The 26,591-nt window shown below is 33.7% G+C and overlaps 2 protein-coding genes and 1 pseudogene across 10 annotated transcripts; 2 read left to right on the forward strand and 1 right to left on the reverse strand.

The window, feature by feature from the left end:
- Positions 1 to 92: 92 nt before the first annotated feature.
- On the reverse strand, positions 93 to 4,677 carry LOC111012634 (nucleic acid binding protein). 4 transcript variants are annotated; one of them, XM_088121609.1, is made up of 14 exons: positions 4,360 to 4,677; positions 4,179 to 4,265; positions 4,004 to 4,059; positions 3,839 to 3,890; positions 3,639 to 3,743; positions 3,298 to 3,378; positions 2,925 to 3,005; positions 2,641 to 2,706; positions 2,395 to 2,514; positions 1,390 to 1,437; positions 973 to 1,058; positions 794 to 893; positions 439 to 529; positions 93 to 263 (listed from the first exon to the last, which is right to left on the reverse strand). In XM_088121609.1, exons 1-13 carry the CDS (start codon positions 4,387 to 4,389, stop codon positions 440 to 442), a joined length of 1,002 nt encoding a protein of 333 aa, XP_087977735.1. In that variant the 5' UTR covers positions 4,390 to 4,677; the 3' UTR covers positions 93 to 263; position 439. The 4 variants fall into 4 exon arrangements, with proteins under 4 accessions (XP_087977735.1, XP_087977732.1, XP_087977733.1 ...); XM_088121606.1 differs by having other exon boundaries at positions 4,179 to 4,270; positions 4,360 to 4,676; XM_088121607.1 differs by lacking the exon at positions 1,390 to 1,437 and having other exon boundaries at positions 4,179 to 4,270.
- A 1,034-nt stretch (positions 4,678 to 5,711) lies between these two features.
- On the forward strand, positions 5,712 to 8,113 carry LOC111012536 (transcription termination factor MTERF15, mitochondrial pseudogene; annotated as a pseudogene). Its single transcript, XR_015789710.1, has 2 exons — positions 5,712 to 7,554; positions 7,897 to 8,113. The product of XR_015789710.1 is annotated as a transcription termination factor MTERF15, mitochondrial pseudogene (transcript).
- An 871-nt stretch (positions 8,114 to 8,984) lies between these two features.
- Positions 8,985 to 25,890, forward strand: LOC111012535 (toprim domain-containing protein). Of its 5 annotated transcripts, none has more exons than XM_022286702.2 (21): positions 8,995 to 9,524; positions 9,746 to 9,858; positions 10,143 to 10,198; positions 11,073 to 11,130; positions 12,261 to 12,371; positions 12,913 to 12,996; positions 13,775 to 13,855; positions 14,732 to 14,797; positions 14,875 to 14,991; positions 16,606 to 16,653; positions 16,742 to 16,827; positions 16,921 to 16,981; positions 18,084 to 18,266; positions 19,253 to 19,384; positions 19,623 to 19,684; positions 21,790 to 21,873; positions 22,689 to 22,820; positions 23,603 to 23,699; positions 24,502 to 24,636; positions 24,726 to 24,793; positions 25,413 to 25,890. In XM_022286702.2, the coding sequence occupies exons 1-21, from the start codon at positions 9,227 to 9,229 to the stop codon at positions 25,483 to 25,485; spliced, it is 2,145 nt and encodes a 714-aa protein (XP_022142394.1). In that variant the 5' UTR covers positions 8,995 to 9,226; the 3' UTR covers positions 25,486 to 25,890. The 5 variants fall into 5 exon arrangements, 3 of the variants coding, with proteins under 3 accessions (XP_087977736.1, XP_022142394.1, XP_022142395.1); XM_022286703.2 differs by having other exon boundaries at positions 9,336 to 9,524; positions 9,736 to 9,858; XR_015789708.1 differs by lacking the exons at positions 24,726 to 24,793; positions 25,413 to 25,890 and having other exon boundaries at positions 8,985 to 9,524; positions 23,411 to 23,699; positions 24,502 to 24,554.
- The last annotated feature ends 701 nt before the right edge of the window (positions 25,891 to 26,591 follow it).

The following is a 26,591-nucleotide window of genomic DNA, read 5'->3' on the forward strand; positions in this document are numbered from 1 at the left end:
TCATTTATTTATATAAAATTAAATGTATTACATGCATCCTTTTGTCTATCTTTGTTCTTTTGTTTTAGTTCAATAACACGTGATAGTGGGAATTCAAACTTTCAAACTTTTTAGCATAATTTCATTTAGTTCAAAGTAGGTTTATTTTCTAATCTATTAAAAGACGCATCTATAAATGTAACTCGTAAACCTCTCCATTTTAGATCAGTTACATTGTTTTCTATAGCTATCATCAAGGTTTGCAAAGTTCTTGAGGTCCTCTTCTGCAAATTTATAAGGGGAAATGTCATCAAAACAATTACCAAAAATATAAGGGAAGATCATAAATAGTCAAATGGAAAGCACAAGATTTTGTAAAAGCATTTATATGCAATCGCAAACCAAATGAGAAATAATTAAAGAAGAAGAAAACTATGTATAAATATTTAAGTTACACACCTTATTGTATTTGATTTGCATTAGAATGTTCATATGACTTGGCATTTTTTAGTGCTCTCTTCAAAGCATCCGGCCCCAAATGCACTAGAATCTGATTGTAGCACATAGAAAACGAAGAAAAAGAAAATCTAAACTTCAGCACCAATAAGTTGATATAAGAAGATATAAGAAGGAGAACGAGAGCATAGCTCAACTGGTTAAGATTCGAATCCCGAGTTCGAATTGACGAACTCCAAAAAAAAACGATGTAGAATGGGACAATTTTTGAGAGTTCAAGGACTTATTAGCCATAAAATGCAGCTATCTTGAGAGCATGAACAACTTTGGTAATTATGAAAGGATGGAGGAATATAACCTCGTTTGCATCTTTAAACCGGTTGAAGTCATCTTTATACGGCCAATCTACCCGCCAGCATCTGGAACTCATATAATAAAACAAAGCCTTGTTATTTATTCTGTATGGAAAAAACAAGCATTCATGATAGAGTAGAAATTCTTGGTTTTAAGATAAACAGAAAGTTTGGAATTCGAGACCTGTGTTTTCCAAGGCGGCGTGCTAACTCCTCTGCCAAAGCTTGCCCTGGTTCATCACTATCAGTTGCCAAGATAATGTGGGAAACCTGGTAGTTCGTTTTCAAGTCAGCAAAACCAAGTCGTTGATTTAAGCATAGCTTTGTAGATAAGGTACCTGTTACTTTCTTTGAGATCGAAGGTTGTCTCACCCCATTTTTGTTGTACTATTAAAGAAAAACTTGTATATTTGTTTTTCTAATTCTAAACTCGCAAAATTTTGGCCAAATATCGAAAAACCAAAAACATGTTGGTGAAAATTATTTTGTTAGCCTGAAAACTCAACAAGGATTTGAAAAGTAAATATCAGAACGATGAAACTGTAACTAAACAAATTTATTTTTCTAAAACTGTAACATATTCAGACACAATGTCACTTACCTTATCTAAGTAGTCTTTACAGCTCCATAAATACTGATATGCCGTATCCTAACTTCATCCCACCAAAATATGCATAGTGAACAAGTTTAATTAAGATAAAGAACAGTTTTCAGATGTTAAACATTTGAGGACAATGAAACTTGATACTATCATAAAAGCTAAACTAAAAATCCCACGCTTCTCTTTGGTGTTCTCAATCTAGAATCTTTTCTAATTATCCATGATTGAACTGCCTGGGACTTCAAATTATGATACAGTTTTATTTAAGAGTGTTTTTTTTAACATAATCTTATTTATTTTCAATTTTACTTACCATTTCTTGAACATATTAAATAGAAGTATATTTGTCATTTTGATATGGTTGATGATGTAGCATCTAGAGTTTAGTTGGGAGGCTATCTAAAATCTCCATTAGTTTGTTTGACAGATTAGTTTATGAAAGAATTTGAAAGAATTTTAGCCATCAAACATTTCCTTTCAAGTTTAGCCAGAAACTTCTTGAACTTCTGCAATTTCATGACTCGAGTTGCACGTAAAGAACATCAAAGTAAGATTGATCATTCTATTTTGTGGAGTGTTCGACTCTTGGGCCGAGGAACTTGTTATTTATCTCGAGATCAGGTTTTATTTTAAGGCAATCCATGTCTAAACTAAACCTTAGGATTAAAATCGAATCGATTTGAGGGTTTTAATATTTGAAAATTTGGAGTTCACGTGTCAAAAGGGTTCCTAATTCCAATTCACTAGGGTTTCATATCAATTCCCCTAATGTTATAGTTGGGGACATTTTTGTAATTTACTAAACATTTTTTCGGGTTATATGTCAGTGTCTCATTGAAAAGAGGTGTAAAGCATTTTGGTAACTTTTCAACTTAAACCATAAACTTAAACCACATTTCAAATTCTTACAGAGGAGAAAATAGATAACTAGGAGCATACAGAAACAGTTAGGAACGATGTAAAAGCACACAAGATAGGCATTGAAGTATTTGTATGACATAGAACCTTTTCAATTGATGGTAGTACTGAATCGGTTGAAACTTTTCTTGGGGCACCGCCAGGAACACTAATACAATTGAGGAAGCCAGCTTCTTCTACTGAAAGTTTGTCCATTTCACCTTCAACCTTCGAGAATATATACATTATCTCTATGAAAGCTCGGTTTCTCATTAAAAAAAAATGTATACATTATCATCGAAAACAGATGGAAATATCAAACAAAATCTTAGAAGATAAGGTATTGTGAATTACAATGATCACTTCATCTGCATCATTAATGTCATCAATCCCATATAATAACTTTTCTGTACCCTTCTCCTGAAAATTGACACCAGGCGTACAGATTAAATTCTCTGTATAAAATATATGCTCTACGTATAAAGGTTTGGAAATGAAGCAGGAAAATTGCAACAGCTATGCATGGAAGAGACGCCCTTAAAAGTTAAAAATTACTTGCTAAAGAACAGAATGGAAGATGCCGAAACATTCTGACAACTTCTCAAATAAATTTGATTGAAGAGTGATTGGCCAAATACCTGCCAAAATCTCTTGTCCAATGTTCGATACTTGCAACCGAGGAGCTGTCCATTTTGTCTATAAGTAAATGCAATGACACCCTGAAATTGACCTTAAAACTTGTTATAAATTGAAGCTACAACGAAATGATGGAGAATAGTAATCAGTTAAACACTAAGGAATGCTTATTCTACAATGACGGACCTCATGACCTACAGGCTACAGATAACATATAGATTGAACATTGAAGAATATCAAGTGCATGCTAACAACTTAAAAATGTAATTTTCTTAACATTTCATTGGCACAAATTCCAGCCAGTATTTTATCAATAAGAAGATAAGTCAAAGAATTAAATTGAAGGCATACGAACAAAAACATTATTTCAAGTACCTGACGACCAGCTATTTGCATAACAAAATTCCTTTCTAGAGTTTCCTGGGGTATCATTCTCTTGCTAAAGTAAAAGATTAGCTGAAAAAGAAATATCAAAACACATAAAGCCAAAATTCAAAGTGAAACTAAACAGTTTACATTACGATATAAGTATGTCCTATTCATTGCAGGACTTCCCAGCTATCAAAATTAAGAGCTAACTCAGTTTCTTGTTTCCAATTGGAACCAATAACTTTTTGTTTCTGTCAAAAGATTGCATTAGTTTACTCATAGAACCAATACTTAGGGATTCATCTAAGTATGCCCTGTTCGTGGAAATGTAATGAAATTTGGAGTACCTCATCACCAAGAGGCTCCAAAACCAAACTCTCCTTTGCACTCCGTCCAACCAACTTTACAGTTCTGCCTAATCCATTAAATGCCAATCTTCCATCTGCAAATATCTAAACCAAAACAATCATTTGGCTGAGCAATTGCCATGTTTAGTTGCTAGATAAGAGATTGAAGAGAATACAAGTACACATTATTATAACATTACCCGGCCTGCCCAACCACACTCAGACAGGTAACACCTCCACATTGCAAAATCTCTACGTTCCCAGTAAGGAAATGTAATTTAAGACCAAATTACACGCTATTAATCTTCATAAAATTAAGAATGAAAAAAAAAAAAAACAGTAACCAGTATGCTAATAGTACTTACCCTGTTGGAACCACATGAAGAGATAAGCTCCTCTCAGTTAATGGCCCACCCTTGCACTGTTAAACCACAAAAATCAATACACAAACTGATACCCATTCTTTAAAAAATAGAGCCAATCAGAAAGATAAACAACAGAAGAAACTGATAATGTTATGCAAATGGGGTTGTATTCAACCTTAGGGCAAAACAAGCAATAGTATTTTCCGGGCGTACAATTCTCGTCACAGGCGATTCCGATGAGATCCATCTTCTCCATTAGAACCTTCACTTTAGGATCATTCATCCGAAACATCAACAACCCAAAATCCGAAACGAAATCAAAGGGGTTTCTGAGCAAGCTTAGAGAAAACGAGTACCTGGTGGTGGCGATGGCGGCGGCGGAGCATGAGAAGCGGCGGAAGACGGTCTGGTGGAGCAGAATCGAAGGAACGGGGGGGAGGAGAAGGAGAAAGGGTTGAGCGGGTGAAAAAGAGGGGCAGGGCGATGATTGAAGGCGGCGTTTATTGGCATTTGATTGATTCCACGCTGAATCCTGATTTGGAGAAAAAATGGAACAATGGGGAGTTGTAATGGAGAGCAGGGTAGAAGAGAAGCGGGCCTTATCATCTTCTTCTTCGATTTTCTTCTGTTTATCGGAAGGAAGTTATTACAGTTGGAGAACCATGGCGGTAGAAAATGAAAAACACAATAATAATAACTTAAAAAAAAAACGTTAAATGCTGTTTTGGTTATTGTAATTTCTGCTTTAATTCTCATTTTGATTATTGTACATTTAACTTTTTTTAATTTTAGTTTTTATATTCTCAAAATTGTTGTTCTATCATTTTAGTTTTTATATTCTTAAAATTATTGTTCTATTAATTTTATCTCATATATTTCGATTTTATAGGATCCATTTGAATATTTAATTAATTTTAAAAGATAGCAAAATTATAGTACTATCCTATCCTTTGATAAAAAAAAATCAAACCGTTGGCGCTCATTTTAATTTTTATATTCATCCTTGATTTTATCTCATATGTTTCGATCATAATTTTAATACATGTTATTCACTTATTTTATTGAAATGTAGTCACAAAGTTTTCAATGGTTTATAAATTTATCTTCACAATTTTAAATCAAATTGATCGAAATGCAGTCATAAACTTATATTAAAAATTTTCAATTGTTTATAAAAGTTGTGTTAAAAATTTAAAATCAAATGGATAATTTTTAAGTTGAGAGACCAAATGAGACATTTCTAAGTAAAATAACAAAATTAATATTTTATACGAGGTCTTATTCTAAACAAATCTTACTAATAACTCTAAAATTTGTATGCTTCAACGAAAATAATAATCTCTAATGTCAATATCTAAAAAAAACAAACTATTATAAATGTCAAATAGTTTAATTGATTCAAATTCTTATTCTTACATGGTAGCACTAAAAAACTTGATTCGTTAAAATATCTTAAAATTTGAGGTTTTAAATCTCACTATCATATAATAAATTTCAATATTACTTTCACTTGTTATACTTGGAAAAAAAATATAATATTAAAAATTTTAAAAACATGGTCCGGATACTGAATTAAACTCTAAAACAATGAAAATGTACTAAAAAAAAACAATGAAAATAGAAATGATACTTTAATTTAATATTTGTTTCCAAATACGATATTATATTTGATAATCAAAACCCAATTGTAAAAATAAAAAAACACTCAACTTTTGCTGCAATATACATATTGAGTTAAAACCCATCGTTCTTGGAGAAACATTCAATGGCGGGAAGAATCATAATCAGAACTCCGGCATTTCTCCGGCTGAAATCAACCTCCAATCGGAACCCTAGTTTCGCTTTTCAGGCAATTTACCGTATTTCAATTAATTCAGTTTCCACCATCTCCAATCATCCCAAAATTTCCTCCCTTACGCAGAACTCGAAGCAAGCGTCACTCGCTAATCTTCTCCACAAGTCTGGATTCACATCATCCCAAATGCAAAAATTTCTTTCGAAGAATCATCTTTTCTTCATGAACTCCAATTTGCAGGACATTGAAAGTCCTGCAGCTGTTATATTATCATTTGGATTTCTCTCGGAGGATCTTGTTTCCATGGCGATTGACTGTCCCGCGATACTTGACTTGGAATTTCTGAAGAAATGGGAGGTAAGTTTGTCCCAAATTCGATTGCACAGTGTTTCAGCGTCGATAACTCGGAGCATGCTAGTATTATTCAGACGATTCAGTATAGACCCGAGTATTTTTCATACAACTGTAAATTTCTTGAAACGTGTGGGGATTAGTGACGCTACCGTAACTAGGGTTTTAGAGGATTGCCCTAAAACTGTGTTGTCGAACGAGGAAGAAATCTCACGAACGATTGAATACCTGATGGGAATTGGAATCCAAAGGGATGAAATTGATTGGATCATTCGTTCGCTTCCTAGAGTTCTAGGATTTAGAGTTGATGGCAGATTGAAGAGTTTGGTTTCTGAGTTCGGGGAGTTGGGGTTTGACCAGAACGTGATTGCAAGTGAAATTGTTAGGGAACCGAGAATTTTAGGCACAGAATTAGGGAACTTTCGTGATGCCTAGAGTTGCTTAGAAATCTAAAATGCAGAAACTCGATTAAGGAGGAAATCTTCAAAGATGGTGCTTTCAGAGCTGCATTTGAAGTGAAACAGCAAATCGACTGTTTATGTAAAAAAAGGTTGATTCGTACAGAGGCATTTAAAATGCCATGGAAAGAGCCGAGGTTGGTCACTTATGAAACAGAGAACATTGAGAAGAAGATTGACTTCTTGATCCACCATAAGATGAAATTTGGTGTTGAATGTTTGATTGATGTTCCAGAATATTTGGGCATCAATTTCGAAAAGCAGATTGTTCCTCGTTACAATGTGATTGAATATTTGGGATCAAAAGGCTGGCTTGGTTCTCAGGTTGGTTTGAGAGAAATTATCAAGCCTAGCAGGCTCAAGTTCTACAATCTGTTTGTAAAGCCTTATCCAGAGTGTGGGAAGATGTTCTGGAAATTCGTGGGAGATAATGAAACGAAGAGCTCGAGTAGGCATCTTATTGGATTATGGAAGGTTTTCAAACCACAAAGACATCCAGAATTAAGAGAAGATACTGAGAACATGAAGTCATTCATGAATTCTCTTGTTAAGTGGAAGCTTGGTAAGATGGAGAAGGGGTCCTCTGGTTATGGGAAGGCAGTGAGGTAAACAGGTATGCCATATTTGAATGACGGGCCCTACAGCGAATGAGTAGGTTCTTGTTGAAAATTCGCACGATATAAACTCAGTAATACCGTGCAAACTAACCTAATAATCCAGGGTGGAAGGAGCAGCAGAAGAACCTACTGGACACAACTGACTGGTGACTGTAATTGCCGGAGGCCTCTTGTTCTGAAGAAAATGATGGACTCATAAACTTTGGTTTTGTTAAGCTATCCATTAATGGATGAAAACTCAGTCGAATTTTCTCAAACCGATGGCTCCGTCACAATTTAGTTCTTGTTGGATTTGAAAGAATGTGGCTGGAATGGATGTTCTCAAACCTGGTTAGTGAAACTGGCTCCTAGAATGCTTATTGTTGTCTTATAAGCTGTTTGAATTGCATGCTGTGAATCCAATTGTTGAAACATGGTATATAAAAGTATCCATTTTCGTTGAAGATCCATTATTTTGATAAAAGTTAGAAAAACTTTTGATTATTGACATTATGAGTTCATGCCTTTGCTACCAACCATAATGTTCTTTTGTTTCTGTTTGTGAAAGCCTTACTTTTATTTATATATATATATGTTCAATCAAACTCTGGTGTTGTTGGGAATGTCAAACTGTAAAGACTTGTTTATTTCAACATGAACAAATTATAAACTAATACCATGATTTTATTGCAGATGTGTCTCAGTTCCCTCTCCTTACTTAGTCTTGGCGGGGTGTAAGAAGGTCGATTTGACTCGTTTCTTAAAGCCAAAAATGATACTGAATCGACATAATCTTCGCAAAATGCAAGAAAAGCGCCCAGCAAATTGTGATTGCCTGACCATGCCAGGTCCAATGAGCTAGAATTGAAATCGAACGGACAAAATATATTCGAATCAAACTAACCAACAAGTATCCTTCAAATAAACTAAATAAGGTTATTCCTGGATTTTTAAAAATTTATTTCTTCTTCTTCAGTTTTGACCTTGAGCCATTATTTCTTAACGAACCTATTAGATAGGGTCCGGTTATTTCTTCCGACAGCGGGCGGCGAGAGAGGGTGAAGAATGACTTCTTGCTTCTCAGTTACGAAGAAACGAGTAACAGAAAATCCAAGAAGACGAAGAACAGAGAAAACTCGCAAAAAGTCATCAGGTCTAACAACAAAAGTTTAATCCACGTTAGCTTCTATAAAATGACACGTCCGCTTTTATCTTTTAAACAGGTTTAAACTATTTCATTTATTTCGAAGTTAGTCTATGTTACTCTATATGTTCAACTTCTTTTCCTTTTTTTTTTTAATTTTATTTTAATTATTGTATTTTCAAAACACCGGAGTTTATCTCTACCTAATTAATCACAATTTGTAAAATTTTAAAACATTTATACATAGTGAAAAACAAATTTTAATAAATAAAATATCATGTTAAAATAGTAGTCGAGAAAAATGAAATAAAAATAAAAATGAAAGGATTATAATAGATGTATAAAGATTAAAATGAATGAAAATTTTAAGTACAATAATTAAAAATAGACATTTTAAAAATAAAATGATCAAAATAAACAAAAATTGAAAGTAGAATAATTAAAATAGTATTTAAACCTTACGATATTATATATATATATATATATATTTTTCAATTATGCTGACTATCCATCAAAGTACTAAAATAAAGCGTTTTTCAAACCTTAAACCTATAAAAGTAATTCAGCTTAAATTTAATATTCCAAAATTCCAATTTATTTAATAATAAACCTATCGTAATGAAAGTTCTACTTTTTATTATCTAAATAAAGCGCCTCCCCGCCAGCCGCCGGTATTTTTTTGTGGGGTTCATTTGTTTTCGGAAGCAAGCCGCAATTTCTACTCGCGATTTTACAGCGCGCGAAACTCAGAGCAACTTCGCTCACATTCACAAACTCCTCCTTCAGCAGAATACGCTTCAATTTCCTGCGAATTTCTTTACTCTCCAGTTGAAATGGAAGCCATAGCCAACCAATTACCCTAAACCCACCAAGCAAAACATGCGTTTTCTTCACCACAATCAGTGTTTCCATAGCCCCTTCACCAAGCTCTCTTCCCTTTCGTCCTCATTCAATCTTATGGGTTCCATTCCCTTGTGCAAGTCCACTTCTCTGGTATTCCTGTCTCACATTTCTTCTTCTTCTTATTGTTCTTCGCAGAGGAATTTCCTGTACAGAACCAATCTTCTCCTCCATGGTTCATTTCCTGTGCAATCCATGTCCCCTCGTAAATCCTTTTCCATGAAAACAAATGGGGTCTCTCCTTTTACTTCTCATGCCAATGTTCCCGGGCCCCCAGGTACTAAATTTTGAAGATGTTTATGGGGTTTGAAGTGTAGTTAGGTTTATGATGGTTTCTGATTGATCCCCATGTAGTGGAGCAAAACTGATGTTTCACTTCTTTTGTGTATTTTGCTGATGATGTATTCAGAAATTGGGGGAGGACTTTATGTTTGTCTATCTTTAATGTTATTTGCATCTGTTTTTCATGAATTGCTGCCTTTTTGGAGAATCCACTAGACGAGGGTTTAAGCTCGACTCAATTGAATGTTTTGAGGAAAAAATTGGAGGAACTTAACGTCAACACCGAATCTTGTGTTCCAGGGCAGACGAACCACCTGCTTTGCCCCATGGTATTGGGTTTCAAATATCTGTTTCTTTATTCGTACTGTTGCTATATTTTGGGATATTTATCCAATTTGTAAAAGTGAAAACAACTGCAAGCTTCTATGTCATTCTATCAAACAAAGAATGAAGAACTTATTGCTCAAACTGGCTTTACATGTTATTTTTTATTTTTTGCTCCAATAAATTGGTTTCACTTGTTGCCTTCATCTGCTGGTTATATCTTTTGACTGAGAAAAGATAGGTTTTTCAATGACATGCTGTGATTTATTTCGTGTCAAATTGGTGCCAGTGCAAAGGTGGTGATTCAGGGGAAAGGTCCTTATCCCTATATATCTCAGAAGATGGGTATGATTTTATGGCTTCTCTCTCGTTGAGTTTTTCTCATAATCTTTGTATTTTTTATACTGGTGGTTTTTCCTTCAAAAAAAAAAAAAGAAGTTTTTGTGGAAGTTATTCAGTGCGTGGGTGACATTTAATTGTTCACATTCTGAATTTATAATCAGACTCTCTAACATTTAGATGACACGTGGTTGTTACTCGTCGGGCTGATCTTTTAGGATTGTATCTTTCTTCCACTAACACTTGCCAATTTCTAAAAATTTATATTAAATTAATAATTGAATTAATTTTCTAAAATTATCCGAAAACACTTGATAGATCCCTGGACTTGTAGTCTACCACTAACATTTTCTCCAGTCCTTTCCTTTTACCTTCATGTTCACTGAAATTGATATCTTCCTTATGTAGAAAAAGTAGCTGTAATTCTTGTCCATCACTTGGACTCTTCAGTTCTTCAAGTGCAATTGCAAGCATATTTAGATTAGATTTACTGCAATTTTATCTCTCATCCATCCTTCACTGTATCTTATTCTTCATCGTTAGAACTATTTTTTTGTTAGATTTTTTATAAAAATAAAATAAACTATATTAAAATATTATAATTCTAAATTTTTATCTTTCTGTTTTTCTTTAAATACATGTAGCAGACAGGTTTATAGGACCTAAACTGATAGTCCGTCCACCACTAACATTAGTCTGATTTATTTCCTTTATTATTGTGTTCAATGAAATTGCTATCTTTCTTATGTACAATAAGTGACTGGATTTCTTGTGCATCCCAGACTTTTTAATCCTTCAATTGCATTGACATGCATATACTCTGCGACTTCTATCTTTTTTGAGTATCGTAGGTTTTTAATTTTTGTTCCCAAATGACCAGGGGGGCTGCTGTTTGGATCTGCTTTCGTGCAAAATGTGGTTGGAAAGGCCGCACTCTGGTATCATTCATTATTCAATTTACGTTATTCCTGTTTTAGGTTCATTTTGAACCTTTAACAGATGCCCTTTCACTTAGGATTGATTTTGAGAAGTTGTTCAATTATTGTTTAGCTTCATTTTTTGATAGGATAGTTTTGTTTTTGTTTTAAACATTTGTATTTTGCCATTCAAATATTTCAGAATCTTTCATAAGTTGTCCTTTTAGCATGAAGATTTAGGTCTCTCTTCTACAGATTTTCAGACTGTCTTGGGACTTTTACATTTATTTGGATGGAAATGTTGTTCAAATGCTCTATGGCGTCTTTGTTCACTGCCGAAACTTTTCAAATATCTACTGAGATTCATTTCTTTTTGAGCTGTCTTTGTTCTCTTCGTTATTGAAGGTTAGGTCCAGGATTTTTTTTATCTTGTAGGTCTTACAGGGAAGGCTTAACACCATTGATTCTATTCAATAGACTTTTCATGTTGTTGGCTGGTGTGTTTTATGTAAACCTCTTTTGAGAATTTGGGCCATGTGTTCTAGAGTTGTAAATTTGCAACTTTGATTTGGCAAACTTTTATTAGACCTTCTGTGTGCTTTTGGCTCGCAAAATATCATGCCACTCAATGTTGGAGGAGGTGTTGTTCCATCGTTGGATGAGAGAGGAGTCATGCGAAGGACAACCATTTTTACTATTTTGTGAAATATCTTATTTGAGACTTGAGAGAAATAAGAGAATTTTTTAAGGGGCGGGGATTCCTGGGAGTGTGGTATACTATTAGCCACTAGGTTCAATACTCCTCTTGGGGTGTAGGTATAAAAAAAAAAAGAACCTGTGTGATTGTGTGAAAGCTTTGGTTTCCTTTAATGCTCTCATAGTAACCTTTTTCTAGTTACCTTCTTTTATATTTTTTTATTATTTATGCTAATTGGAAAGTTTTTTTTTTTTTTTTTTGGTAAACCTATTGGCTTTTCTCAAGGATGCCTTATTCTCCCTCTTTTTTTCTTTCTTCGGTGGTGAAAGAACGTTTGTTATAAATAATGGAAAAATATTCTATTAAAATGCCAATAGGTCCTTATAATTAAAATTTGCTACTATTTTTGTAATGCTTGATTGAGTTGTTTGGCTTAGCATAGCTTTTGTGGCAGGCCTTTGCTGATGGTCGGTCATCATATGGAAGTTTGGGACAAGTTGCACTTAACAAGAAAAAACGGAAAATTACAGTGGAGAGTCTACAACTTGAACCACTGTGTGACGAGGTGGTTGAGATTTTCATTTTTCTTCATTTTGATGAGAATAATAGAAATCTGTTATTTGGTACAGCATGTATGTTTGTTATTTTATGGTGTTGTAAATATATAATTTATAGGTGCCCGTCGATTATTTATCCCTTATTGCAATCCTATATTTTGTTAAATTAAGAACACTTATTTTTCTTAAACTCAAGAAGTTCAAAATAGTAGAAATCGGCCCAATAGTTCTTTGAACTTTTTACAATAAATTAAAACTGGAAACAATACTGTCATCCTTAGTTTCAGAGATCTTTTCAATAAGAATTTTAGAAATTTTTTTTGGGTAAGTTTGGAACAAAAAGTTATTTAACTTGAAATGAAAATATTCAAACTTTTTAAAAATATTTTCTTTAAACAAATGAAATTTGTTCTAAGGATTTAAAATAATTTTGTAAAGTAGTCATTAGTATAAAAATTGCCTTTGGTTTATATTTATCAATTACACTTGCAATTGTTGGTATGTTTTGTATATCAAACATAGAGAAAATAATAATGTTTCTTGTTTCAGCTGGTTGCTTACTTTGCTGAGAGATTGATTTCCAAGAACACGTTGTTAAGAAATTCTGTTATGCAGAAAAGATCCGATAATCAGGTAAAGTGAGTTGTTATTGACTCGTACTTTTGATGGAGCGTTGGTCTTAGGATAGTATACGCCTAATGGCATCTAAAGTATGCTAAAATTGCATTTTAAATCTGTATTGATAAAGTTTGCTTCTTTATATTGTGCAAGAACATATCAATTGCATAAATTATAATATGATATTTTGTAACCTTTATAGCTGCCTTTAATTCTTGTTAATATTTTTCTTTTGAATTAGAAATACATGGCATTTTGGCTTCAAGTTTTTTTTTTCTTTTTTTTTTTGGATAAGAGACAGAAACTTTCATTGATACGGAACAAAGGCAAAAAAACAGCCTAAGCACAAGGGACATTAGCATACGGATTCAAGTTTTGAATATTTGAAATATTTTGGGAAAACCAAGAAACAAGGTTACATTTGACTTTTATTTGTACATGCATGAAGGTGGAGAGAGTAAGCCTTCAAATTTTCAAAGGTTTGACTTATTAAAATGATTCTTTGTGATGGAGGGTTACAACTTCATCATTTTCTCCTTTTGTTTCTGTGTTTGTGGCTTAAATTTGGAAACAGACATTAGAAAGGAAAATAAAGTAATTTTACTTTTTAATGAGAATTTTCTTCCCAGACATTAGAACTGTCAGGTTATGACAACAAAAATGTTGAAAATTCCGACTATTTTGGTGACATTGAAGACGTGGCTCTTCTTTGGTTTAAATTTTAGTTTGGTTACTGGAGTGAAAATTTGACCATAGTTTTCCTCACTAACTGCTTTAACATTTGTTTTGACAGATTGCTATTGCATTTACATATCATCGATGTGGAGAATTGGTTAGTTGCAAGTATCGTGATGTCAACAAAAAGTTCTGGCAGGTTCTTTTTTTAACTTATAAACAACACCCTAAAATATTGGCCAACTGTAAATTTAACCATTTAATTCACCTTAACACTCTCCGTGTGAGTTCGGATGTTAGTTCTTATTTATTTGATGCTCAATTTGTGTGTTCTTTGTAAAAATTCTGGAGAAATGCAAGTCAGACTTTTTCTCCATTGCCCTTTTGATCTATATCTTGGTAACCTCATAGGGTTGTCGATGGCCTGCAAGCTGTCAGGGAAAGCTAATTTGTGATGGACTGTTGCTGTTAGAGCAATTACTTGGAAGATCGACTTGAGAGGAATAGGCAAATATTGAAGGAAAAAACCTGAGTTGAGATTAAATTTTTGACCTGGCTAAATACAACTCTTCTAAATGGTGTATTCTTGTGGGTGTAATTATTGATTTTTTTTTTCAATAAGAAACCAGGCTTTCATTTATAGGAGTGAAAGAAAGATTACTTTCCATTTATAATTAACTTGGACTGTATTGCTTTTTTGGGAACACCTGATGGAGGATATTTGTACATAAACCTTACTTTTCATCTCACATTGAAAAGTACTCATTTTCAAAAAAATATTATATGTGGACTATTAATATTGAGACGAGGGAAGAAATATCATCTTAAGATTATGAACCTTGGATTTTTTGCTAACTACCAAGTAAATTTTCATTTAATTCATTTTTAACCCTTGATATCTTAATTAGACTTCTCTTGATGCATTTTGATTTTTCCTTCTTCCCAAAAGAAAAAGTAGACAAAAAGGAAACATGTACTGTCTGGTTTACTTATGGATCTTCTGGAGTTTAATGTTGTTATAAAAAATAAGATTTGTTTCATCATCATCTGATTGTCTACCATTACTTTGTTTCAGGAGGCGAATACTGAGAAAATATTTTATGGATTGGATGGCATAGATGGTGCAAGTGATATCATCATAGTATGATTTATTTAGCATGGAAAATTACTCAACTTAACAGTTAAATCTATTATTCAACACTTTTCTTCATAATATAGGTTGAAGGAGAGATGGACAAGCTTTCAATGGAAGAAGCTGGTTTCCATAATTGTGTGAGTGTTCCAGATGGTGCGCCACCATCAGTTTCCCAAAAGGACGTACCTCCTACAGATAAGGTTACATTTCGAGGGGTTTTCCATCCCTGATTGATGAATCTTAAAACTTTTTTTATAGCTCAACTTTGGTTGTTAGATATATATACTTTTTAATTAAGACTTGGTAGTCTTTAACTCTGCAGACTACATGTTCTTTTCCTTATTTATTTCCGAACTTTATTTCATGCTCCTCTTTCTCTCTAGGTGGAGGTTTTACAAAATTAGTGCATATAGCTAGCAGATCTGCCTCAATGAAGTTAGTCAACTAGCCTTAGTAAAGGATTTTAATTTTTAATTTTTAATCTTTAAGTTTGATTAGCAAATCACTTTTATCTGGAGAAATGGTAGTACAAAAGAAGACAGGCTGTATAAACATACATGCTGAAACCAAACAAAGGAGCCAAAAAAGAATAAAATTACTTGGGGCTTCACGAGAGGATATCCTGTTTTCAGTTTTCTTAAAGACCTCATATTTGTTCAGATTTTCACAATCTGTTGGTTTCTTGTCAGCGATGGTTGGGGTTTGAGTTTGTATGTTCTTGTTCCAATTTGGGTTTTTAGGATTTGTGCTGTACTTTTCTAGTTTTCTTTGGGGAGGTGTTTGTTTTTTAGCTGGTAATTTGTTTATCATCTTGCATTCTCCTAATAGGACTACTGTACTTTGTAACGGTACAGGTTTTCTGAGGAAGCCACCATCACTTGATTAGGATAGCGATACTTTTTTAAAAGTGAGGTTCCTAATGCCCAAGCTGCCCTCCTCTCATGATTTAGAGATGGACTCCCACTTAACCCAATAAGAACCACTAGTGAGTCCATCCTTCTCACACAAAGTCCGTAATTTTCTCCAACTTGGTTCTAATAGAAGAAAGGCATATGAAAAGGGAAAGGAAAGGGAGGGGGATCCCTCTCAAAACTGATTAAACTGTAGTAGTCTGCCTCTGTCAGAAAGCAACTCTTCTTTCAAGAAAAGAGATTTTTTTGAACCTTTTTCCACTAGGGTTCCCAAAACGAGAGAACTTTGGGTTATGCCAAAATAGAGACCCAGTAGAAGGAAACAGAGACCTCACACCGCACTGACTATGCCTACCTACCTCATTTTTTTTCCCAACTTTTTCTCCTCTTTTTTCTCTTGGGTAGGCAAGAACGATAATCCTATTTCGCATTTTATGTGTTCTTTTTGAAGGTTTTCTGTTTATCTTACTCAAGGTATCTCTGAATAATTGGCATTATTGATTTCTTCAAAGATGGTTTACCGCCCAGTCTAGCTCTCTTTCCCATTTTACAGCTGTTATTCTTCATACCATTCTGTTAAATGGCCTTACATCATCCTTTCTAAAATAGTGTGTAGAAGGTTTATCTTTGTATTTTTAATGCCAAAAATTGAGAAATTATTGTGGGCGGATATGCTTAAAAGAAATCCCTGCTGTTCTTCTCTTTGGTCAATCACTCTGGTTCCAGTGCCTTCGTAATATTTCATCGTTTTCACTATTATTCATATGAAAATATTCATCCTGTGCACAAAGCTAACATTGACATAACATTATAAAAAATTGAATTATTTTTGCTTATTGTTTGATTGTTGGTAATTATTTTAGTCTGATTGAAATGCATCTTTCATGTTTCATGTAAAGCTAGGATACAAAGTATCAATATCTATGGAACTGCAAAGAATACTTGAGTAAGGTTGGTGAATATGGACCCACTCTTTTTAGCTTAAACACATTGTAGGCCAGTGAAAACGGTCCAATGTTAATGATATTGAAATTGATAGGCATCACGCATTATACTTGCCACTGATGGGGATCCTCCTGGTCAAGCTTTAGCAGAGGAGATTGCACGTCGTGTTGGAAGGGAAAGGTTTGTTGTCTTTTTTCTCACTAACCATTATTTTATTGGAACAGATGTGGAGTAGTCTGGCTAGTAACATGCATTTTTATTTTTTATTGTTAGATGTTGGAGGGTCAAATGGCCAAAAAAAAATGAGGTTGATCATTTCAAAGATGCGAATGAGGTTGGAACTATAGATCTATTATAATTGCGGCAGTACATTTTTTTTTAAATTTATAATTTTAACCTTTTCTAGTTGTCTATGTTTCCTATTTTATACGTGAGGATGGAATTCATGTTTATTAGATGTAAAGCTTTGATGGGAAATAGTGTAGATATTTCTGCTATATTTCTTTATTGTTTATCGTTAGTTGTTATTTGCAGTTAAATGTGAAATTCAACCATTTAGTTGCGAAACGCTGAAACTGATAGTTTTACATTGAATGGTTGCTGATCTAAACCATTTTTTTCTGTTTCTTAACCATTTATTTCTCATGGCATTTTTTTTCCCCTTGAATGGATAAAACTTGCTTTTGTCAATGAGCCTTATAGATAAGATTTGGAGGGGAAAGTCATCTTTCTTGTACTTGCAGTGCCTTATAAAGAACTTTACAAATAAGATCTGAGGACAAGTCTTGTTGAGGTCTATCTTGTAGGTACTCAAATTGAATTAGAGATCAATTTATAGGTTTGTCGTAAACCTAATTGGTTACTTTCAATTACGTGAATCAAGAGTGGGGCATTTCCCTCGTATATAGGTGCAGCGTAAAAAAGTTATATCTCCTTTGGGAATGTTTTCGGCTTCGTACTTGTTTGTGCAAGGTCACTCACCCTTTATACTAGCACTAATGTGATAGGAATGTTAAACCCTTGATTACATTCACCTACCCTAGGAGGAAATCATGTCCTAAATGAATAGGAATTATTACTGGGGGAAAAGTGAGAGCTAGTGACGTTTGCTTATTTTGTTATCGTGCGGCCCATATAATTATTATTTCTGATTGGAGGACATTCTCTTGTTGCTCTTTTGCGTGCAGGATTCCTGTACGGAGCCCATAGGTTGCATTACTTTTATTATTATTATTTTTGTATATCTGTTCGTATTTTAAAAAGCCGGAGTAGGGAGGGAAAATGAGACTCATGAAAGCAAAGTGTATTCATGCATGTTTTTGCCATTAGAAGCTAGGAAAGCTCAACTTTGCTAATTTAAGTGATTGATGATTGACATTGTTTGCATATGGGATCACTAAAAAGATCCTGATCTTTCTATTCTAAATTGTGTTTAGGTTCTGATGTACTTGGGCCCCGAGGCACTGAAGGAAGTTGTTGATAATGCAGAGTTGTTTCCTATACGTGGATTATTCAGCTTCAAAGACTACTTTGATGAGATTGATGCATATTATGACAAGAAATTTGGAAATGAGTTTGGTGCATCGACGGGGTGGAAGGGTCTCAACCATTTGTATAACGTGAGTTCAAACTGGAAAATCTTTCAAAATTTTGATTCTTATTTGAGCAAATGAGAGCGTTGTTATCTGGTAATGATAAAATGTTGTATTTAACAAAGAAACAAAAATACGTAAAAGTTTGGTAGATAAGATCTATCATAACGACAAAATAACTGATGAACGAGCACCCTAGTAAACCTCGAAGTTGTTATGTAATTATCAGCTAGGCCTTATTCTTTTGGATTGGAGACCCTTTCTTTAGTGGGGTTCTCCTTGTGGGCTGTTTTTTTGCATGCCCCTATTCATATGTTTTTGTTTTCATTTGTTTTAACGAAAAGTTTGGCTTCCCATAAAAAAATAACTGATGAACGAGCACCCCAGTTAGTATTTATAAATGAAGGAGAGTACTATCAATATAGAAAAGATATTGATTTTCTCATTTGCTCGTTACTTTAATCAAGGAAAGCAACCTTCCTTCCAAATCCGCTGAAAGCAGTGCACAAATTTCTAATGACACGTTACAAAAATCTGTATATTTCCATCTATGCAATAGAATTGCAGTTTCTATAAGCCTGCAAAATAATTTTATTCTTATAAAAATAATATTGCTGCTAATAATTCTACTATTTCTAGTTCTTGACTTTTTCATAGATGTTATTTATTTCTATGGTTAGGAATGATTTTGAGCCATCTGGCTGGAATGAGCTTATTGCAGAATGTTTCTGCTTTGAAATGTGAATGCAAGATTATTCCAGTGGCACTTAGGCACCTGGTAGTCAATTGAGCTGCAATTATTTACTTTGATGATTTAATAATGTTAATTACTGGCATTGTTTTTTAATCTGCTTATTGAATGAAGGTAATTAGATTTTTCTTTGTGTATCGTTTCCTATTATAAGGTGATCTTTTTTTTTTTCTTTTCTGTTTGAAATTTGGAATAAGGAAATTTGCAAGCAATTTTTTTCTCTCTCTAGATTTGTTATAGCTAAAGCCTTTGTTTTAAACAGGTTGTCCCGGGGGAGCTTACTATTGTTACTGGTATTCCTAATTCAGGCAAGAGCGAATGGATTGATGCTCTCCTATGCAATCTTAATGCAAGTGTTGGTTGGAAATTTGTCCTCTGCTCCATGGAAAATAAGGTGAGCTGTTCAGACTCTAGAGTTGTGCCCATGATTGGCATTTTTCTGTATGGTCCTTTTTAACAAAAAAAAAAAAAAAAAAAAAAATCTCAGTGATGGATGATAATATAACTATTGTCACAAATATGGAAAACTAATATTTACAACTCTTATAAAGGGAAATCCAACAGATACTATTTCTGCCTGCTCCCCCTTTCACCATGTTTCAATTTAAATTGCTTTGACGAACTATTAATAGGTTCGGGAGCATGCAAGAAAACTATTGGAGAAACGAATCAAGAAGCCTTTCTTTAATGCACGGTAAGCTTTTCATTTGTGTTCTTTCCCTATTTTTTTTTTCAAATCTGTGAGTACCCAGGTCAACTTTCGCATCCCTCACCTAGTCTCACAAGACAACAGTCTAATCTCTCTTTTGGGTTCTTTCTTTACTTTTGTTTTCTATGATCAAGAATACTGTGAGTACTGAGTTGATTTAATTGCTCTTATAAGTTAAAGTGGAGAGCCTCAGCTTTTTCTTGTGGTATAAGCGTTTGATCTATAGAGTACTTGGTTCTTCTGCTTGTTGGCAAATGTAATATAACTTGGAATTCTGGAATCTGGTAGCAGAGAAGGTGGCTGGTAAGCTGACAGATGTAAAAGAGCCAAGCTTGCTAGTTCCAGAAAGGAAATTTTACCTGTTTCCTTGATAACATTGAGGGTAGACTTTCTCTAGGACAAAAATAGGCCCTAAATAGATTCTGCTTCTTTAATACATCTAGAAAACACTGTAGCTTCCCTAGGTCTATGGTTTCAAATCCACTAACAAATAAAATAGTTGTCTTTAAACCATTAGGTCTGTTTGGAAGTTGAGTTTAAAATTTATAATTATTTTGTTAGATTTAATACCTCTTTGTGGGTGCCGGTTTCCAAGGCTTTTTGTAATTACCAGCGTATCATCCTTTTGGATTGGGGTCCCTTCTTGTTGGACTTGTTTTTTTTACGTCCCTGGTATATTCTTTCATTTTTTCTCAATGAAAACTTGGTTTCTCATAAAAAAATTAAAACTATTATTTTAAAATAAAAGGTTAGTTTGTTTAGTTTGTTTAAAATAAAAGGTTAGTTTGTGGAAGTTTTCTTTAGTTTGTTTCAAGGATGGTCTATTTTGAGAACAACTGAAGTTCTTAGAAACTTATAGGTTTTTGGATGCGATGATATCATCTGCATGGAAATTCAAACCTTTACAAGTCCCCTAATCATAAATCTATAAGTAGTTTTTCAAATGAACGGCCAAACATCCATATTATCCGTCACTTATGACCACTACATCCTTATGTTATCTATGTAAAATTAATGCTCGCCACACTTTTAGAATTAAATGTGCCAACCTTGGCTGAGACTGCAAAGCTTTCATAGTATAAGGGGCCAATTTCTCACTGCTCTTTTTAGCAACCAAAATCTATCTATATGGCCAAAGTTTTAAATAAACCACGTCCTCAACCTCAAAGTGCACATCACACCGTTTCTTTCATCTAATGACTATAATCAGCACCTTAGGTCTTGTAACATAGCATCTCGATGAATTGGTTGCTGAATTGAAGCTATTGTAGTGCGCGGTTCATGGTTTAAACAAGTACTGCTGTTGTACCCTGCATGTCTGTGTGACCACGTCTTAAATACCGACAAAAAGTTATCTGGTATCTATGTTTAGTACCCAACAGCAAGTTTTTGTTTGATCACTGTACAGTGTTTTTACAATTCAAAGCTTCCCTGTAGTGCTCCCTTTCTAATTTGTGAGCAATATTTATATGAATTGGGACACTTTTATTTTTCCTTGTTAGAGCTTTGCTTTTTTCTTTACTTTTTTCACTCCTTTTTAGAGTTTTTTTTTTCAAACATATTTTGTACTCTTCAGGAGTTCATATCTGGTTAAAAAAATTTATAATCTAATTGACCTTTGTGGATTACTCAATGGCATGTAAGGGCAATATGCAGACTTGTCATTGTTACCGAATCATTATTTGCAGAAATTACTTGCCATATAAATGAGAAGGGCGTGTTGGGGAGACTGTTTTCAAATCAATTTTTTGACTTTTGGATTAAAAATTATGTGAAACATTCTCCTGTTTTGTTTTAGTTTGTTTTTGGAGTTTTTATCCCTTGAACATTTTTTTTTTCCATTTATCAATGAAAAGTTCGTATCTTGTTCAAAAAAAAAAAAAGGTGAAGACTCGAGCTTTGTTTTCAATGATTTGAATTGAACAATAATCTTGACCTTTACAAGATACCTAATGATAATTTATAAAAACAATTTGGAAAAAAAAACTATTTTGAAAATGACCTCCAAATTAACGCGGGCTTTTTTCTCCCCTTCCATATATCTGCAATAATGTTGACTAACTTTGTATTTCGTCTTTTATGGCCTCTAGTTATGGTGAATCCGTAGAACGAATGAGTACCGAGGAGTTGGAGATAGGCAAGCAATGGTTAAATGATACATTTTTTCTTATAAGGTAAATCGAAGAGTCTAAGCAGTATCTTTTTTGGTACTTTTCATAATTCATATATTATTACTAGTAATGCATATCTGGGTTCATAGTATTTCCCTGTGTTGACTTTAGGGCTGGTCATTGATAACATGTGCCTTTTGATTTTAATTTTACATGGCAGGTTTGTTTCAAGAATGATCTTAAGTTTTCCTTCTAAAAAGAGAATGATGTTAAGTTTGTAACGGAAAGATATATGCATCTGGTCATTGTATTTTGGAACTATCCGTGAAACATTCTAGTTATACATGATCGTTTGTCTTATAAATAAATAAAGCCAGAGTAATCAATTAGTTCTGTGATCTGTTAAGAGTGCAAGGAGACGCGAAGAAAATTTCCTTGGCATGATCAGATCTTGTTTCTGTGGGGTTTTTTTTTTTTTTTTGTTGTGATTTTCTCATGATCATCTTTATAACATTAGATGCAATTTCACACCAAAATAATATAGTGTACCCAAGACCAATTCTCTATTACATACGCTTAAAATTTCATTCAATATTTTTGTTCAATACTAAATTAACCAAAGTTCAAAAGGAAACTGGATATTATAAGGTCAGAAAAGGTTCTCCAATGAAGATCGTACCACTAAAAGAAAAATACTCTTACATGTTATAGTCTACTTTCTGATTAATCAAGTGCAAGAAAAGTTGACGTTTTAACAAAATTTATTCTTTGATGCCATTTTAGTCACGATTAATCATTTTCTTTTTCCTTTTCTCATTCCATGAACCTTTCTTTTGGTGTGCTTTTGAAAGTGATTTTTCTCTTGTTCACTGGACTAGGTGTGAAAATGAATCCCTCCCAAGTATTAATTGGGTCCTGGATCTTGCAAAAGCAGCAGTTTTAAGGCATGGAGTTACTGGACTGGTAATTGACCCTTATAATGAGCTTGATCATCAGCGGCCTCCAAACCAGTGAGTGTTTTCATTACGTTTTTTCTTTGAAGCTGCAGTAACCCATGGTTTCTTCTGTGGCCTTCAACCACTGACTGTCTGTGTGTAACTGATGACTATGCTTTCTTAGATCTCATTGGTAATATTTTGCCCTTCCTGTAACTTATCTTTTCTTTTTTGGTTTTGATGTTTCCCTATCTTCCTGAACAGATTCTGTGTCATTTGTTTTTCCTTTAGCAGAGTGTTTTGTTATATTTAATGAGAAAAAAAACTTGTTGATATTTTAATTTTGGAGGCTCTCAAGGAGCAGTTCCAACATTTTTTTTAATTAAATTCTGCATTGCACTATTTGAGATGATTAATTGCGCTTGCGTAAGTCACTAACTGACATTCAGTTGATTAACTTCAATGGTACTCAAGAAGCACCCGAAACATGAAAGAGACCAGTAAGTTAGTTAGAATCATATGGGCTAATTAAGTTACTGAAATAACAAGTTTTATCAATTAAATCTACACAGTAGTAAGATTGCAGTCGTCATCTATTTGGCACAGTTTTGACCTCAAACCTCTTCTGCTTCATGACTTGCTTGTTTTTCCTATGCTCCTAGCAGCACGGTCAGAATTTGCTGTGTTTTCCAAAGCATCATTTGTGTGGTGATATATCTCAACTTTGGACTTCTGAAATATTAATTTATTTCTCCCGCTGGCTGCCCTGCAGGAAGATAAAAACTGCAATATTTGGACTTTGATTTTTGCCATGTTTATCGAACATTTAACTAGAGTTTGAAGTTTATTTGTGACAGGACTGAAACAGAATATGTGAGTCAGATGCTGACTAAGGTCAAGCGGTTTGCTCAACATCATGCTTGCCATGTTTGGTTTGTCGCACATCCGAGACAGGTTCTTTATTTAAGGCTTGATTGGATAATTATTTTGTTTTTGGTTCCTATTTTTGGAAAATTAAGCTTGTAAACACAACTTCCACCTATGTATTTCTTTATTTTGCATCTACTTTTTAAAATTATTTTCAAAAGGCTAAAATTTGAAAACTAAAAAAAGTTGCTTTTGTTTTTAAAATTTAGGAGTTTAAATGTGTTTTTAAAAAAAGTTAAAACATGCTAAAAAATTGTAATCAAGCAAGCATAATTTTCAGAAATAGAAAACAAAAAATGAAATGATTATCGAACGGAGCTTAAACTATCCTTCATTCAATAATCAGTAAAGGTCAAGTCAAGAAACGGAATTTTGAAAATTCTTAGACTGTTAATAAATTACATATGATGTGACTCTTAGATAATCAGTTCAAAGAGGAGTAAATTGAGAAGAAAGAGTGACAAACTCGTCTGAATATTGTTTGGTTTCCTCGAGCCTACTGCCTACATTTACAGGGCCACACTCAAAGATAAAACTTAAAAAATTTTCTTTTCCCAACTCAACTCCATGATTCAAGAGATTTAACCAAAACCAAATGAAAGTATTTGGTTCTACAATAATTAACAAACATCGACTTTAGAAAAAAAAAAAAAATTGAACTTAAATCATTTATCTTTGCCACCCAAAATAAAACCATACACTTGATCTTTTTTATCCCTTTGTTGCATATCCTTGACAGGCTAGCCATTCTAATGTCAGTCTTTCTCATATCTTTTCTGCTTTTTTTGTCTTCTCGTCTTTTCTTACATTTTTGTTGCTCTGTTTACAGTTGCAGAACTGGTCTGGAGGTGCCCCTAATATGTATGATATAAGTGGAAGTGCCCACTTCATAAACAAATGTGATAACGGAATTGTTATTCATCGCAACAGGGATCCCGAATCTGGCCCTGTTGATCTCCTACAAGTGAGTACAGAAGTGGATATCACATCAGAAAAAAATACGTTTCTTTGATTTCTATTCACATTAGTCTTCTGTATCATTGTTACTTGTAGGTATGTGTACGGAAAGTAAGAAATAAGGTTGCAGGAACAATTGGAGAAGCTTTCTTGGAATATAATCGGTACGTCAAGATCCTAATGCAAAGTGTTTTATGAATCCACATATTGATGTTCACTTCTTGTGGTGATGAATTAATTGTATTTGAAACCAAGGATGTTTAAAGCACATATTATAAGATTTATAAGAAAGAAGAACATTAGGTAACAAAAGAACATTAGGTAACAAAAATGTTTTCGCACCGGACGAGTTCAATATTTAAAACTAGTCACCTCTCATTGTTTTGTTTTAGTGGTACGCTTTGGGAGGATTTATGAGCAAAAGCCACCACTTGTGTCTTTATGGGACTCGGTCTCTAACGCCTTTTCTAATTATCAGCTAGGCGTCATTCTTTTGGATTGGAGCCATTTTCTTTAGGGGCATCCTCTCTCTGGACTGTCTTTTTGTAGGCCCTTTTTGTACTTCTTGTATCTCTTTTCATTTTTCTCAATGAAAGCGTAGTTTCTTAGAAAAAAAAAGAAAACCTTGAACTATTCATCTAGAGGGCTTGCAAGTAACGGTACCCTCCCTTTATTCCGTGTTTGATAGCGTGCCAATTTATCTCTCTGCTTTCATGTGCTTCCCTAGTTCTTGGCACCTTTTGTTGCTACGATTGACAATGGTTTTGTGGATGTGCTCGTCAGGGTAACTGGAGAATTCTTGGATGCCGATGAACCAGCTAGAATAGAACAGCAACTTAAGAGGTCAAAATCTTGAGAGGAGGTACGCAATCCAAGGCTTGGTGTATCCACAATGAAGCTGATTACTTGTAAAAGCCTTCACAGGTGTTATTAAGATCATTCGTCGGGTGCAATACCGTAAATTATCGATAAATATCGAGCTTTAATTTTTTATACAGATGCCATATTATAGGAAATGTTGATCTGTTCTTGGTGATTCATATAATGTAAGGAATTTATGAAGTTCATGGATGGGTGTAGAGTAATCTTAGGAAATTTTGGTGACGTTATTTTAACGAGAAGCTTATGTTTTATGATGTAAAATTACGATGAAAATTTTTGTTCGATATGGGTGCAACTGTGTAGTATTGAAACCCGCTTTCAATGACAAGGCCGGTGAATTGATATTACACAATTTTAACCATCCATATTTATCAGCCAACTCATTTCCATCTTTCTTTTTAAAGTTTACCCTCTTCATAGCTTCTTGAACTTCTTTTAGGGTCTCGCTCAGGAGTTCAAGAACATACACTCTTCTGATATACAACGTCAATGATTTTGCTCTATCTTCAGTTTCATCTTATAAATCACATGTTGGGGCAACGAAAACAAGAACTTCTAAATTCGTAGCATTAAAACCGTTTTTGTAAACACTAAGATTAGGGGATTCCTTATGGAAGAACATTACAAATCCATGAGAGAGGAAAAGGCAAAGTATGAATATTGGTGTGAATGTAATATAATGTAGTAATAAAATGGGTTTATGACAAGGCAAGAACATAAAAGACAATGTTGTCATTCCAGCTGATGATCACTCGAATGTGTAAAGAACAAAACAATTTGACAAATTTCATTGTCGGTCCACCCCACCTCATGAATCTTGCTTTTCCCACATGCATTGCTGTTTATTTAAAGTTTATGTTCTTACCTCTATTTTTCTTTTAATATCATTGTTCTCTAAATAATATCATTGTTCTCTAAATATTACATGACATGCGTCACAATTACCTCTTAATCTTTCAATTATTCAATAATTAATTGAGTTTAAAATTTCATTTTTCTTTTAAAAATTTGAGGGGATTGAAATCTACCCATGAGAAAAGATACTAATGTTTCACTATTTGAACCATGTTTAAGTTGACA

Source organism: Momordica charantia, assembly GCF_013281855.1.
Source record: "Momordica charantia cultivar OHB3-1 chromosome 3 unlocalized genomic scaffold, Mcharantia_2.0 BLBB01000003.1, whole genome shotgun sequence".
Lineage (NCBI taxonomy): Eukaryota > Viridiplantae > Streptophyta > Magnoliopsida > Cucurbitales > Cucurbitaceae > Momordica > Momordica charantia.